General features: G+C 32.3%; 1 protein-coding gene across 1 annotated transcript; it reads right to left on the minus strand.

Moving 5' to 3' along the window:
- Nucleotides 1-2,566: 2,566 nt before the first annotated feature.
- Nucleotides 2,567-17,223, minus strand: LOC134683616 (2'-5'-oligoadenylate synthase 1A-like). The gene is made up of 5 exons (XM_063542927.1): nucleotides 16,771-17,223; nucleotides 16,164-16,428; nucleotides 8,495-8,661; nucleotides 6,109-6,299; nucleotides 2,567-4,188 (listed from the first exon to the last, which is right to left on the minus strand). The coding sequence occupies exons 1-5, from the start codon at nucleotides 17,221-17,223 to the stop codon at nucleotides 4,032-4,034; spliced, it is 1,233 nt and encodes a 410-aa protein (XP_063398997.1). The 3' UTR covers nucleotides 2,567-4,031.
- Between the last annotated feature and the right edge of the window lie 406 nt (nucleotides 17,224-17,629).

Raw genomic sequence — 17,629 nt, forward strand, 5'->3', positions numbered from 1 at the left:
CTAAAATATAAAAGCACAGAACCAGGACATAGGAGCACAGAACCAGGACCGTTTTTCTTATCACCAGCACAGCGTCAGGACAATTCCGTTTAACGAACTTGCACGACTTTTGCAATATAATATTGTTGTAATATACTTTGCATGGTACTTATGACACATCAGAGAAAAATTAAGCAACAAAACAGTCGTTTTATTGCCGTTCTGATACAATGTAAACAAACCCACCAGCACAGAATCAGGACCCACCAGCACCCGTCAGGACCAAATCACCAGCACAGTACGTTCTCTCGCAGGACAACCATACCCACCGTGAATATGGCTAATTAATTATCAGAATTTTAAAAGTCAATGTGGTTTTATAGAAGTATAACAGTGAGTCATTCCCTGGATATCTAGAAGTATAGCCGCGCATAATTTGCTGACTTTGCACATAATGTGATGGATTTGGAGGAGCAAAGTTGTACTTACTTTTTTGGGGGTTTGGAGAAGTATACAATACAAAAAGAACAAAACTCTATTGTTGAATGTAAATAAGGAACAGTGTATAATTTATAGAACTAGGAGAATCATTTGGAAAAATATAACATATTACAATGAGTATAATCTAGAGAAGACGTTACTGTTACTAAGTTCTAAAACTTGTGTCTCATCCATTTGTCATTTCGAACATGTTTAAACGAAAACACAACAAAGTTTAATATCAACTGACCGATTAATAGGATTATTATCGATTCTGTTGGTCGTAAAATGTATGATTTAACATTCTGTATTCTGTCTAATTGCTGCTGCTGTTTCAAGCCCTATTGTGGTTTTTGCTGTGAGGAGGTTAATGGGAAAAAGGAGTATATTCAAAAAGGAAGACTTTTGATATTTTGTCTTTTTATTCATGTTGTGTTGAAACTTGCTACAAATATAATACATATAACTGTGTTTGGTACATCTTAAAAGATAAACACTTCAGATGCTTATAAGAAAGGAAGTATTTCTCTTGAAGCATATTTTTCTTGGATAAGCCAGATATCATCATTTATTGTAATGTTTTTTATTTTGGTACTATGTGCACTTTGGATTCATTATACTAAAACAAAATCACAGTTTCAAATCCGATGTGATGGTTTCAAATTTCTTGAGCTATTATTGGATATATGTTCATTTTTATTTACATTTTATATGGGGATTGACCTCGGAGGTATTTTTGATACGTCATCATGGCTAACAATTCTTTTTGGATTATTTTTAATTTTTAGAATTAATTGAGATGATAATGGATTTATTCTTTATATTTTTAAATTTTGTTGCGAATGATGTGTGAAACGCGAAATTTCTGTAAACCAAACCGAACTACCATCGTCTAGAACCAAAAATCAGCAAGGGAACACTGAGATGTCCACAATACATCTATGTATTTCATTTATCTGGTAAGAATGCCGTTAGCCCAGCAGTTCTACTTGTTATCGTCTTGGTGAAATTGACGATGAAGAGAGAAAGATGGAAAAACCGAAATTTGAATTTTTCATAGAAGGCAAGAATAGGTCTTAAAATCGTATCTTGTAATTTATTTAAAATGGTTCCACAAAACGATACCTCGATGTTTAATAAGTGTTGATAAGTATTGCTTTCTAAATTTACATAAAATACATTCAACACATCATACTGTGCGTATTTTACATAAATATTATGCATGTCCTCTCATGCATTTCACGATAAGGGTTTGTTGTTAAGAAAGAAGCTTTTAAAACCAAGAGTTTCAAGTCGTTCAGTTGAAATCATCCGTTTGTAAATTTTATGGACGCAATCACGAGTTGGTTGGTTGTTAGGGATCTGTTTACCAGATATATATATATATAACGACAAATATATTTCAATCGTTGTAAATAGATTCACGTCCACCTTTTATTGGAATGTGATCTACTGCATAAGATTTATTACCGGATTGCCACTTACATGAGCAACATGAAGGGTGCCTGATATGGAGCCAATTCTCCATACCCTTCCGGGACACCATGTTGACCCCAGTGTTTAGTGTTTCGCAGTATTTAGTTTATTTTCGATCCTCAATGCTCTTTAACTCTGTACTTGTTTGGTTTTATAAATATTTTGATATGAGCGTCACTGATGAGTCTTAAGTAGACGAAACGCGCGTATGGTGTATCAAATTATAATCCTGGTAACTTTGATAACTATTTACTATGACGTGTTGTGTATTTTGTTGTCTGTCTTTTTTTTCATGAAATGTCAGTAAAAAAAATGTCTGCTTACTCCTACTTTTATTTTTATCAATTATATTTCATGTAGTTGAAAAGACCGTTTTAAAAGTCTGAAACAACTCTTGTTTTTCATTGTTTTTGAGGAAAAAAAGAAGTACCAATGTTTAATGTATGCAAAGTATAGAAATAATCTTTATCTTTATCAATAGTTTGACATGAATAAATAAGTAAATTACATAAATTGTTTTTTTAAATGTTTTACATTAATCTGAACAGGTAGTTTTTTTTTTTTTTTACATCCAATACATTCCTTAACAAGTCAACAGTTAAACTAAGTTTACATTGTTTTACTTTTAAAGAAAGACGTTGTGTAATAAAAAGATGGTATACATGAACGTCTTTGATCTGTATTAACAATCAATGTGCAACTGTAAATCTAACGATCTGTTAAAGCAATTAACTCTATAAACATCATTGAGCAGGTCAAAGTCGTCATGTCATAAAACTAAAGATGGTAAAAAGTATGATTAAAAAAGCGCAATGTTACATCTGCGCTTTTACAAGTAAATAATGAAAATCGTTTTTCATATTCTTACAAGTATGAAACAATATATACATTCAGCAATTCATTATAATTAGGTAAGCAACATTTGAACCTTTCAAATCTTACACCTCTGTTTTTATAGTTCAGTAATTAACAGACTCTTAATAATTAACATTTTTTTAAAAGCTTGTTAAAAAGAATAATCACTTGTCATAAAAATAGGATTAAAAGAATATTGATTAGTAAAATGGAATCATTTTTCTGGTTAATTTCTGCATGCACTAGAAACTAAAATTCCTTACATCCAAAACGCTTCATGCATTGTTATATATACAGTATACAATGGCTTCAAGTTAAGTTTACACTTGTTACTGTTCTATGGTGATTTTTGTATTGTTGCCTTTCATTTTTGATAATGTGCTTTATCTATATGCCTTTTAAGTTTATTGTATACATATAACTTGGCTCTGTACTTATACATTCCGTCATTGTTCTATGATAATTTTTGCATTCTTGTCTTCCATTTTTGCATTGTCTATATGACGTGACTCTGTACTTAACATGAGGGTACCCAAATTGCACCTATTTTGACAGTTATTTAACCTATGTTTATTTATACTTGAGACAAAAGTTTATTTTTTAGATGCACTATTATTTACTAAATGGTTTCACCAATTTTATCCATGATTCTGTAATGATGAGTACACAAATTGCATCCATGCTTATATTCGCATCGACAAAAGTCGAGTAACAGAGCTTTTGACTAAATTTGTCAAATATTTTGAACAATTGGATAGTAGTCCATGCTTACTCTTCATTGTTTAAGAAACAGATACTTGTAACACATTGTATTTGCTAATTTTAAAAAAGATGACGTTGATAAATACTGTGACCGTTTGTGTGTATTCAAATATTTTTACTTATGTTGAAAGACGTGCATATTATCAAATCATAAAAATGCAAATTGTTTATTATCTAGGAAATTTTTGGGTACCGCTACGTTATACATCCCGTCATTTCGTTTTTGTCTTCTGACATTATGTGTTTGCTTGTTTTTTTTTTGGTATCAGGAAGGCGCGTTTATTTTTCTTATTAAGGAAGGTTAAGCATCAAATATTGCAAACGAAATAATTTAGTGACATTAAAAAAATACATCGTGTAAATATTTCAAAACAAACAAAAAACAAAATGGCTGACTGCATTATGTATATCATCATTCTACAGTAACCTTAAGTTATATAACCACTGGTTACAATTGAATTCATATTCAGTGATGACAGTTAGATCCAACCCACATCCCCACGTAGGTCAATCAGGAGAGGTTTAGCAAGACAAATTGATGCAATTCTTTTGACTTCTTCCCAGCAATCACATCTTCCCATCAAGTTGTTAAACGGGTTTGCAGGATCCATCACATGATAACTTTCCTTCAATGAGCTAAAAATTCAAAATTATGAAATTTTTATAAATTTTATGTATAATTCATAAAGAAATTAATAAAACGTTTAAATTAATGAGAAGACTAAAAAGGTTTTCAGCTACGTCTTTGAATGAAGTCATTTGAAAATGAATCGGAGTTAACGGAATAATTGTCTACATAATACATAACTGGTAAATATGTTTTCCACCATGCAGGGTCAATTGTTCTATGTGTATGTCTGTAGTGTTATATTTGTGGAAAGGATAGGCCAAATATACCAACGGTACATTTAAACTTATAGTCCTGGTACCTTTGATAACTATTATAAGTCGAGAATAAATTGAAAACACCATGGCTTAAACAGAAAAATACAAACAGAGAAACAACAGATAAAAAATACAATAAAGAAAACTAAAGACTTACCAACACGAACACCACCAAAACTTTAGGGTGATTTCAGCTGCGGAACAGTAAGCAGATTATGCTTCACATGTAGAAGCTTATTGTCGAAGAATTCAAAATGATTTGAATATGATTTCTGATGGATAGATATTCTTTGTCTTGCACCAAAATGTATAGATAGTTATAGAATTAGTTATCAAAGGTACCAGGATTATAATTTAGTACGACAGACGCGCGTTTCGTCTACATTAGACTCATCAGTGACGCTCATATCAAAATAGTTATAAAGCCAAACAAGTACAAAGTTGAAGAGCATTGAGGATCCAAAATTCCAAAAGGTTGTGCCAAATACGGCTAAGGTAATCTATTCCTGGGATAAGAAAATCCTTATAGAAGAGACTTTGTGGGGTTCGTGTTGTTTATTCTTTAGTTTTCTATGTTGTGTCATGTGTACTATTGTCTGTCTGTTTTTTTTTTAATTTAGCTATGGCGTTGAAAGTTTTTTTTCGATTTATGAGCTTGATTGTCCCTCTGGTATCTTTGGTCCCCTCTTACATGATAGGTGCTACATTTAAAACAGGATATGTCTTGACTTGGTACATAAAGATTTTTCGGTGTTAATAGATATAGGAAGATGTGGTGTGAGTGCCAATGAGACAATTCTCCATCCAAATAACAATTTAAAAATTAAACCATTGTAGGTTAAAGTACGACCTTAAACATGTATGTTAGCGTTCAATCTTTCGACCCTCTCTGTTTTTGTTTTGTATTGCTAAATGGTATTTCACCCTATAGGTTTTCATTTACATTTGATATTGTTTGCTTCTGCTATTGTGAATGTATCTACATGTAGGCACATTTTATACTACACCCGCAAACAGAGGGATTGTGTATGAATTTCATATGATGAAGACACATTTTTTCAATAAGTTTAGATGAGATCTGGAGCTTGCATATCAGTAACTGCTTGAAGTCCTTTGTTTGTCTATGTATCTTTGTAATTTTGCTTTGTTTCTTTTGTTTCATTTTCAGACATCGCCCAGACTCGGACGTTTTTTCAAGTGAATTTTATTGTGAACATAATTGTGTGTTTGTTTTTTCTTCATTAAATAGGGGTATGGGGAGGGTTTAGTTCTCACTAACCATGTATAACCCAGGCGTATTTTTGCGCCTGTCTAAAATCCGGAGCATATGGTCTTTGTTAGTCTTGTATGATCCTTACATTTTAGAAATTTATTTGCTGTGGCGTTTAGTATGACGTTCATTTTCTCACAGACATAATACACAATATTGTTTAGGAGCAAGGTTCAGCTCTCTTTCGGCTACGGGATTTTCTTGCTGTGTTGAAGACCCTTTGATGGCTTTCGGCTGTTATTTGCTCTTTGGTCAGGTTGTTGTATTTATAACAAATTCCTGATTTCCATTCTATATCTTAAATGAACAGAAGATAGTACTACTATTGTCAATGACATACAATTTGATCGATGTTTTCACTGATGCATGCCCTCTATAAAGTTTATTTTTCATTCAGTTACCTTTTCACATCAGAAGACTTGTAGTTATCTTCACAGACATAAGCTAGATTACGATAATTCACAAGTGCTTTCAGAACGTTATAGAAGCCTTTCCTTAAGTCGAAGTTTTCACGACCACATTCGTGGAGCCATTGACTGATAGTGATGACTTCCAAAGGGTATGATGTTGGGAGTCGTTTGCCTGTACTTTCCTAAGAAATGATAGTTAGCATGAAAGTTTTACGCATACAATTTACAATTCTATTTTTATATTTTTCAGTATTTGCTAGATCTGCTTCTGTTAGAGTATTTTTCTCACAATACTAACATCAAGGTAGTGAACATGTACTGACATGACTAATATCATAATAAATAAAATCACATAAATACTGAATTCCGAGGAAAGTTCAAAATAGACAGTCCCTAATCAAATTTAAAAATTAAAAGCTCAAAAACATTAAACGAATGAATATCAACTATAATATTCTATTCTTATTCTAATCAAATATATATATAACTATGATATGGACATTTTTTTATGTAGAATATAGTGGATTAAACCTTGTTTCATAGCTAGCTAAACATCTCACTTGAATGACAGTCGCATCACATTTCAATATATTGACAACCTTGTGTGAACAAAACAAACGGACATAATTGTTAAAACTATCACAAATAGTGGAACAGCAGTCATCATTGTGTTATAATTGTAATCACAAAACAACAAATGTGTAAACTTACTTTCCTTATTCTAAAGTTTAAACCCCCTCATGGTACATGATATAAGATGACTATGACTAATGTTCTAGGTCCCTTATGAAAAAAGGCAACAGTAGTATACCGCTCTTCAAAATTAATTAATCGATTGAAAGAAACAAAATCGTAAAAGTAAAATCACAAAAATACTAAACTTAGAGGAAAATCAATTCGGAAAGTCCATAATCACATGGCAAAATCAAATAACAAAACGCATCAATAACGAATGGACAGGAACTGTCATATTCCTGACTTGGTACAGGAAAGTAAAGTTAAAAAAGTACACCTACTTGGGTTTAAAATATTTGACTTTGAGTGATGTTGATGGAGATAAATTCAGGGAGAAAAACCCTCTCCAGACGAATACATTTAGAGAGATAATTTCATTTCTTTGATAGCACTTAGTAGATACTACTGCAAGACTTTTGATCCAGTTTAATAATCAGTGCTTTGTATTAAAATTCACAAATAATCGAAAATATAAGATCCAAGCTCTTTCAGGCAAAGTTGAAATAAGATGGATTATTGCTGATTTTATCATGTTCCACTATATGGCTTCGAGAGTAACAGAAGAAAAATAACCAAGGTTGGAATTCATTCAATTAACAGAGTAATCCTTATTTTTTAATGTATGGTGAAATCTTAAATGTTAAATAATAAAAATAACTTTATAAATGTTATTTGTGTTTACTGAAGTCCCTATATTATATTGATATATCAACTATTAATAACATGCTTATATGCACCCCGTTGTTGAACAATGTTCGTTTTTCTAATTGTGTTTTTTTTTAGTGTGAGGAACTCAATATGGTTGATATATCTTACTTGGATGGGCACTAACTTTCCCAGATGACAAAACAAAGAAACATCAATAGTATGCCATTGTTTAAATCTCAAAGATATATTTAAAATGCAGCTTGAACACTTTATATGGTCGTTCTCTAATAAATATAGTGACATCAGGATATTTCGTGCAATGTCGATTTCAGGTAATATTACTTTTAGTCACCATGTTGGGTTGTCTTCTTTATGGAAAGATGTTTCATTTTTGTGTTAATATTATCATAACGATAAATGAAAGCCATATCAGCTGCATATTAAAACTATATAAGGTTAATGTCGGAAAATGTAAACGTTTTTATAGTAAGCAATGAACAGTTGAAGGGCACGGTTACTCTACCATGGTTCTAAGCCTCACACAAAAAGGTCGGCATTTTTTTTTTACATTGATCTGATATTATATATTTACAAAATACAAATCAACAGACGCTTAGAGAAAAATTGTCTCCAAAATATAGATGTCAATATAACTAAAATAGTTGTCAAACGTAAATTTGTATCAACCAATGTGACTAATGAAAAATAACTGAAATATTATTGAGAAAGTCACAGGTATATTCGGAAGAAAATATTGGTTTCACAACTAGTTAAACCTTCTACTTGTATAACAGTTGTTAAAGCCAAAAAAGATCCCCCCCCCGAAAAAAAATACAAAAAAATATTATTCTTGCGAGTTTGGTACGACATCAAGATGTTTAAGGATGTTCCATCTCTACTTAATACGGTTTATTAGGAAGACAATACGACTGTTTTAATCATGATATTCACAAATATTAATACAAATTTTGCATCATTTTATTTTACCACATACGTTAAAAGATGTTTTCCTCCAAAACTTTACTAATCGAATCAAGGACTTGAGTTTTGGTGGTCGTTGAGATACAAACTCCAATTGTAAGGGTGACAACGCAGCAGAGAAGAAATACTGATCCTTATCATTTAAACCTTTCATCATTTGATATATCGCTCTCTTCGAATCTGAAATAATATACAAGGTATCTGTTAAATCATCTTATATGTGATTACATAAAATTACATATTTAAATCCTAGCGGAAACTTCCGTTTGATATATGTACTAGTATAGCAACCTTTCTATACAAAAAGGTAAATGAAAGACGTCCTAAACTTATTTCTAACAGCCCAAAGGGAAATAATTTTATACAAATGCATGAGTACTTCACAGGTAAAATAGATACGAACGTTTTACGATCGTTTTGAAATACGTCAGTAAAAAATCTGTATAACGGACGCTTTACTGCAAAATAGTAACACGTCAATAAAATGGACCTTACGTATTACGCGTACGTTCTAAAACATCCGTATTACGGCTGTAAAAGATCATACCTTGTTGTATATATCACGATTTGATTTACAATAATGGTTTATATTTTTGACATTCCGTCCTGAATTAAGGGTAAATTACCCTGCAAAGAAAGAATGAATCTGGTTTTTTTTCCGTGTTTTTGTAATTGGTTTGCTGTCCTGTATTAAAGGTGCTTGCGTGATGTATCTGTGAATGTCAACAAAAAAGGTCATATATACATCGAGCGATGTCTATAACTAACATGATATCCACAAGTGTTATTAGAGTATTTCTATACGTATATCACATATTGTAAATATTGCACAATCGAGAAATACACGTAAAGTGTTCTTAGATAGGCATGTTAAAAAAAAATATTCGAGCGTCACTGTTAATTGTTTTTTTTTGTATCTAGACGAAACGCACGTCTGGCTCAAATGCAAAATTTCTATCCTTTATTTATGATGAGTTTATGAATATAGACATGTAAAAGAGGGACGAACGGTACCAAAGGGACAGTCAAACTCATATATCGAACATAAACTGACAACGCCATTGCTAAAAATTAAAAAGACAAACAGACACACAACGATACACATGACACAACATAGAAAGCTAAAGAATAAACAACACGAACCCCACCAAAAACTAGGTGTGATCTCAGGTGCTCCGGAAGGGTAATCAGATCCTGCTCCACATATGGCACCCGCCGTGTTGCTTATGTGACAACAAATCCGGTAAATAGTCTGAATCGGTAGGTTCCATCCATGAAAGGGATGGGGATTGTAGTTACGACGTAAGGAACATATCCGATGTCATTTGTGAAACGGTTATTTCATAACGGTCAACCAACTCGTGATAGCGTCCGTAAAATTTTCGAAGGGATGAATTTAACTTCAACATATGAAACTCTTGGTTTAATAGCTTCCTTGTGAGCAGCAACCCTCTATCAAGAAAATCATGATAGGAAATTGAGGCACAGGAATATCGTATCAATTGGGAGATATTTACCCCGTATGCAAATTCTGCTGGAATGTTGCTACTTAGAAATGGAAAGTTCACAAATCATCTCTTTTGTCGTAAAGTTTTGTTTTCAACCGACCCTTATTGTCAATTTTTAGATGTAAATAAAGATATGAGGCCGACTGAACTGTATCTGTAGTATCCTTTATCTCTAGTTTAATGGGATAGATGCGTTCCACATAGTCACCAAATTTTTAATTCTTTAGTGAAAGAACATCATCTATATAGCGGAAAGTAGAGCTAAAGGATATCGCTAACTTCTTATTTTTCTTCAGAAGAAGTTCCTGCATGAAGTCAGCCTCATAATAATAAAGAAACAAGTCGGCAAGAAGAGGGGCACAATTTATTTCTATTGGAATGCCGACAGTCTGTTAAAAACACGCCCTCCGAACGTAACAAATATGTTGTCAATCAAGAAATCAAGCATTTTGATAATATCAGTAGTACATATGATACAACATAGAGGGCGTGTAACTTGAATATGTAAATAACTACATTATGCACAGTAGAATGTTCATAGTTCAGACAGCAATCTAATGACAATTTTTTTTTTATAAAAAAACAAACAATATAGAAAGGGGTAGTCTTTTCTAGATGAAACGTCCGTCTGACGTAAATATAAAATTCAGTCCTGGTATCTATGATGAGTTTATTTAGTGCCACTGGGTCAATGTCACTGCTGGTGGGAAATCATTTCCCCGAGGGCATCATAAGCCCAATAGTAAGCACTTATGTGTTGATTTGAGTTATCATTGATATGTTCATCATTATAAATTCACTGTTAACAAAATTTTTATTTTTTAAATACTAAGGCTTTTTTACCTTAGGAACAGATTACCTTAGCTGTATTTGGCAAAACGTTTAGGAATATTTGGTCCTGTATGCTTTTGAACTTCGTACTTTATTTGGCCTTTTAACATTTTTTTGATTGAGCGTCACTGATGAGTCTTTTGAAGACAAACCGCGCGTTTGGCGTTAATATAAAATTTAATCCTAATATATCTTTGATGAGTTTATTTATATATTTTGTCTTTGACAATTGACAACAATGTGTCTAAACAATATGCAAATCTCGTTTATCTTACAAGTCTTTACAAGTTATAATAGGTTGAAAAGACACAACCAGACGAGCTGTTAACAATGAATACTCAAAATTAAATATGACAAAATTGTCAAACAAACCCGTACTATGTTTACTGACTATTACAGTGAAATAAATATGTGGAAGGGTTCACTAGCCTTTTGATTCATGCAAAAGGAATACAAAATATCAAAAGTCTTTTTCATAAATTACATACAACTCGATCTCAAAATTTGCACATTTCATCAAATATCTAGACCAAAGTTATCTGCTTCTTCAAAATCTAATATGGAAAAAGATACCCGAGCCACCTTAAGACAAAGATGTGTTGCCGAAATAAACATTGTAATCAAAATGAGGCACCTGCGTGAAAAAAGAATCAAATGCATTTTACATGAAGGTCAGAGGTCATTGTCAGGTAATGATCATGGTAATATGCATACACTTTTTTTTAATTTTTTTTTCATCAAAAACCAGATAAGATTAAACATAATTCATCCTGACATGATTGTAACGGAGCAATCGAGTAAGAAGAAACACAATTTAACAAATGTCAGGGCTCTATCTTTGTCTTAAATAATTACATGAATTTAAAAACTATGTAATAACCAGGGTTTCCGCTGGCGGTCGCCATTTTCGCAATTTGCGAAAAAATAATAAATGTGGCGATTAAAATTCGTCATTGGCGAAAGAATTTGGCGAAAGAAATATACAAAACAATTTATTTCAGCCATCTTGTTTATTTACTTTTTTCGGGTTTCTCTGACTCTACCGATCAGACAATACTCGGAGTTCACCTTGAACTTGTTAAGATTTTGACAGAAAATCAATAATCAGCTGATTGCATTCATAGCTATCGAAATCAAAGGACTAATTAATAAAGGTGTTGATTGTATGATATGACAAAATTATATGGTTAAATGGCTTCTGTCACATGTCACAAGAGGGATTTATTTACCACTTTGCGACGCACGTGTTTGAAACAAAATTTTTACACTTCCTCTCCTTCTACTTTGATGATAGTCCAGAAAGAAAATTGTCGTTATGACGAAAAATGTTCAAAAGCAAAAAGGTCTCTGATTTAAAACTTTATTATTTAACTTTCATATAGATCATTGATTTGAATGGGTACTTCAAAGTCGTTCCAGTTACACACGTGTTTCAAGCATATAGACTATAGTTTTACTTATTTACGATGGTCTAGAAAAGAAAACTGTCGTTATGAAGAAATCTGTTCAAAAGGTTGGCATGGGAGTAACCCTTCAATGTTATGACTACACCTTACACGAGGGATCAATTCCAAGTGATAAGATGCTTCGTTGTGTTGTAAAAACACTTTTTATTTAGGGAGGGGCTGGAAAAAAAGGTAAATTTTAAAAGAAAAATTTGTGTTACTTGGCGAAAAAAATAATAAAGTGGCGAAAAATATATTGTTTTGGCGAAAGGGGTGGCGAAAAAAATAATTGACCCAGGGAAAACCCTGGTAATAACTATGTACTTATATTAGTGTATACAGTGGTTATACTGATCTGTGTCACTATTATTCATAAGTCTGTACAATAAAGGAAGCAGTAGTATACCGCTGTTCAAACTCATAAATCCATGGACAAAAAACAAATCGGGGTAACAAACTAAACCCAAGGGAAACGCATTAAATATCAGAGGAGAACAACGACACAACACTAAAATGTAACACACACAGAAACGGACCAAGCATCAGACAAAATCCCACGTGAATAACAAATATAACATAAAAACCAAATACATGAATTTGGGATAGACAAGTACCGTGTCACGTCTTATCGCAATGTGAATGTACACTCAAAAATAAGAGAAAACAAACGACGCAACGTTAAAATGTAACACACACAGAAACGAACAATAATATAACAATGGCCATATTCCTGACTTGGTACAGGACATTTTTAAAGGAAAACAGGGTGGGTTGAACCTGAATTTGTGGCATGCCAAACCTCGCACTTTAATGGCAATGTTAAATATAACATTGAAATGACAACATAATATTACAGGACTGCAATACAAATAAATAGGAGAACGTATTAGACAAATAACAATTGAATACGTCAAAAGCGCGCCTTGTCCACACAAGACTCACCAGTGACGCCCAGATATAAATGATCGAAAGTGAAAAAAGTACAAAGTTGTACAGCACTGAAGATCAAAAGTTTGAAAAGGGTTGTGTCAAATACGGCTATGTTTTAATGGAATAAGAACATCCTTATTATTTAGAAAAATAAATGCTATTGCAAACAGTAAATTATATCAAACGAATAATAAAAGATATACATAATGAAACTTAAGTATTAATTAATTACAGAATACATAAAGCAAAGACCAACACAGAATAGACACACCCGACTCAGTCCAGGCCTCAACACAATAAATATAAAACTGACGTCACATACGAAGTTACGAAAAGGTACAAAAAATACGTCACATTTAAATTTATGACATTTTTGAAATAGCTCAAAAATGACGTCACATATGAAAAACTATATCTCAAAAGTAAGATAGAATTAGGATTGATTTAAGATTATAATAGAACAAAAAACTGATATTGCATTTAAACACAATGCATATTGCAATACTTATTAATAGTAATTTACTTTTATATATATATGTCCAGTTTGTTATGATGCAAACGTAAATTAAGGTACAGATTACTTTGAACAAAATCAAATTTAATAAATGAAGGCGGTGATTAATTTTTCTTTTCATGACACATAAATGTACAAGACAAAATTTAACAATCTGTACGATAGACACGTTACCGAGATGAAGACGGACGTTATACGGATGGGAAACGGACATTTTGCGTCCGTGGCACTAAACGTCTGAAAAACATCAGTTTCGATCGGACGCTCTACGTCCGTAACTATTCCACCTGTGTAAAAGAATTACAGAAGGAATCACTCCCCAATTAGGTGTGTAATTTTGCATTTGTTTATTTGATCATTAGGAAGATTTATGAAAGCAGTTTCTAAAAAGGTATCACTCAAAGGCATGGAAAGTCTAGTTTGATCCAAATTTTTGGGGGATATGTGACATATTTCCCTCTTTTTTTGCTATATTTTATGGTAAATAAATGCAGAATGTTGTCATGAATACTAGTACACACAAAAGGAATTATTTTCACCCTTTTAACTTTTGAAAATCAAATTTATGGAAGATACTGATTGCATACATATGCACATGTACAACACAAACAGTTCGGTTAATGTATTAGAAATCCAGGAATAGGAGATGATAAAACATTTTGTGGCTCTTTTTTAATTTTATTTTCTAACTGTGAAGTGCTACATTGTATTCGATGAGAGTAATAGAGGACTGTTTATAACTTACAGTCGCAAATTATATTCACGTTAAGGACGAGAAAATTTTAGTGTGAAATGAATATGAATCGTATAATACAAGACTGACTGTCTAAAAATCGATTTATAACGTAACAATTCTCATTTACAGTTACATCATGACATGTACAGTATTATGTCTAATTATCCACATATGTAGTGATAGCTTAGATTAGATTCCATAAATGTTATAAATAAGATGAATTGTGTTGCGGCTGTGATACAAGTGAGAGGTTTAGCGCTACAAAACCAGTTTCAATCTACCATTTTTTACATTTGAAATTGCCTGTACCAAGTCAGGAATATGACAGCTGTTGTCTATTCGTTTGATGGGTTTCTTATTATTTGATTTTACCATTTGATTAGGGACTTTTGAATTTTCCTCGCACTTCAGTATTTTTGTGTTTTTACCTTTTATAATACAAAGTAAAATCACAAAAATAATGGACCTAGAGGAAAATCCAATAGGAAAGTCTTTAATCACATGGCAAATTCAAATGACAAAACACATAAAAACGAATGGACAAGAACTGTCATATTCCTGACTAGGTACAGGCGTTTTCAAATGTAGAACATGGTGGATTATACCAGGTTGTATAGCGCTAAACCTCTCATCTTGTCAAATTTCGTTATATTTACAATATTGCATGAACTAAACAGACATAATAAATAAATAAGCTAATATATAAAAAAAGAACATGTGGTATGATTACCAATGAGACAACTATCCACAAAAGACGAAAATGACAAAAACATTAACAATTATAGGTCACCGTACGGCCTTCAACAATGAGCAAATCCCATACCGCATATCGTCAGATATAAAAATCCCCGATACGACAATGTAAAAACAATTCAAGCGAGAAAAATAACGGCCTTATTTATGTAAAAAATGAAATACCCTTTTAAGCAATGAACAATTAATTTACCTTTTTTGTTTTGACTCAAGAAAAAAAGTTTTCTCACAATTAATTATCGTCATTAAGCATCTTTTGAATAACCACCTTCCTATATTTGTTTTTAAATCTTTCGTTATGTTTCTTTTTATTTACGCATAATTGTATTCTAATTTATAATCCTACAAAATCTGACAATCTTGCACAACCTGTATAAATACGGATTTTTTGTGTTATTAAATTTGCTGTTACAAAATATTAAAATTGTTATAAATTAAGGAATGTAACTCTCTCATGCAAAGCTCTGATTCCTTTCACGGATTTGGCTATACTTTTTGGAACATTATGAGTATAGCTCTTCATCTTTTATGTAAGCTTTGGATTTTACATATTTTGGCAGGAACATCACCGAAGAGACATGTTTTGTCGAAATGCGCATCTGGTGCAGAAAAATTAGTACCGTTAATGGTATTGATACGATGCGACACAAATGTGTAATCATTATGTTTTTAAGAACAAGTAGTGAACAATTATTTATTTTTCAATTCAACCCAATCATCTACCTTAATGAATATCTTTATCTTTGAAGACCCCTAGAACATCGTGACTTGTAAGTACTTTCTTAAGTTTAATGTATGCATCCTAGTTTTTTTTTATTGTTAGCTTGCGAATAAAGATAATTCCAGAAATGCTATTCTGACGCCCTCACTATCTAAAGTTTTCCTTAATATCATGATAAAATATTTCAAAACCTACATATGAGATATTAAGAGAATGACATCTTTTCCTAATGTTTTCTACTTACATTTGTCTAGAATGTTGACGCTAGGAAGAATGTCAACATCATGAGTATGTTCCTTGTGGCAAGTCACGGAAACCATTACAGCGTGTTGGGTTTTGCCCTCAATGGTACATGCACCGTGCCGCAAGTAGGATTCCATATCATTTAATATTTTGTTCATTTGACTTTGAAGAACAGGAATAGAATCAAACTTTGAATTGCTAAGAAACACCACGAGATCAGCGTCTGATTTTCCTTTTACTGCCGTGCCTTTCCCCAGAGATCCACCCTAAAATAAAACAAAATTGAAGAATTAATAATGACAATGTAAGAGGGACAAAATACACAAGAGGGACATTCAAACTTTTATTGTCGTTGTCTTTTTCATTTTTAGCCATGGCGTTGTCAGTTTATTTTCGATCTATGAGTTTGATTGTTCCCTTGGTATCTTTCGCCCCTCTTCTGTAGATCACAAAAATAAAATGCCAACGCCATTGCCAGATAAATAATCTACAGTAACAGGTAGTGAAATAAAGTCAGCCAGTAGCTAATTGTTTTACCATTTGGAAGATTTAGAATGAGATGAAGATAACATTATAAACTATGTCTTTATAAGAAGAACAAATAATACCTTTATTATTTGTGCTGGTTGAAGTTCTGCTGGAAAATTATTTTTCATGAACTCACATAAACGATGAACAACAGCACAACATCTTAGGTTGTATGCAGTATCTGGTTCAAGTTCATCCTTTACAAACTTGTCTAGATCATATTTCGATACGTCATATAGCGGACTTAATGGTGGTGATAACTCTCTGGCATGATAAACCACAGATGATTTAGAAATCGTTGATGAATGACTCTGTGTACCATGTGCTGCTGATAAAGCCGAATAACTAGTATATCCTGGATTTCGAAACGAGTAGTCGTAAAATGATTCAGGACAGTGTCCATGCTTATCACGGTCATGTCGCTGATGATCCACAGGACGTTTGAATCGTCTTTGTGGAATGCATGTGCCACAAGCTTCTGGAAACATATCTGGGTGTTGTCTCCGATATTCAAAACTGTATTGACGAACCATTCTATACTACCAACAACAATAGCACACACATAAAGCATACGATTAAGTATCATATTAGAATTAATATGTATTAAGATAGTTGTGTTCGATAATTGTTTTTTACGCTCGAACTTTTCAATTCGATTTCGTGGAAAAATGGGATAACATGCATATTATATCTCTTTGACCTCTTGATAGATAAATGACAATAGTTTTCAAAAAAGTTACCTTTCAAATTGAGTGAATTTTAAACTTGACCTCAAGTATAGGAAGCTAAGTTACATTATATTTGCACCCCTCAACTTGTAATATTCAGTCCAGATAAATTCAGATTGTTGCATTTTCCCACGACCAAAAAAAAAAATCACTATTTAAAGTGAATCCTATTAACATGAAGAAGAGAAGTTAAATTTGTTAAATGATTGCA

The sequence above is a fragment of the Mytilus trossulus genome, chromosome 9 (assembly GCF_036588685.1).
Source record: "Mytilus trossulus isolate FHL-02 chromosome 9, PNRI_Mtr1.1.1.hap1, whole genome shotgun sequence".
Classification (NCBI taxonomy): Eukaryota; Metazoa; Mollusca; class Bivalvia; order Mytilida; family Mytilidae; genus Mytilus; species Mytilus trossulus.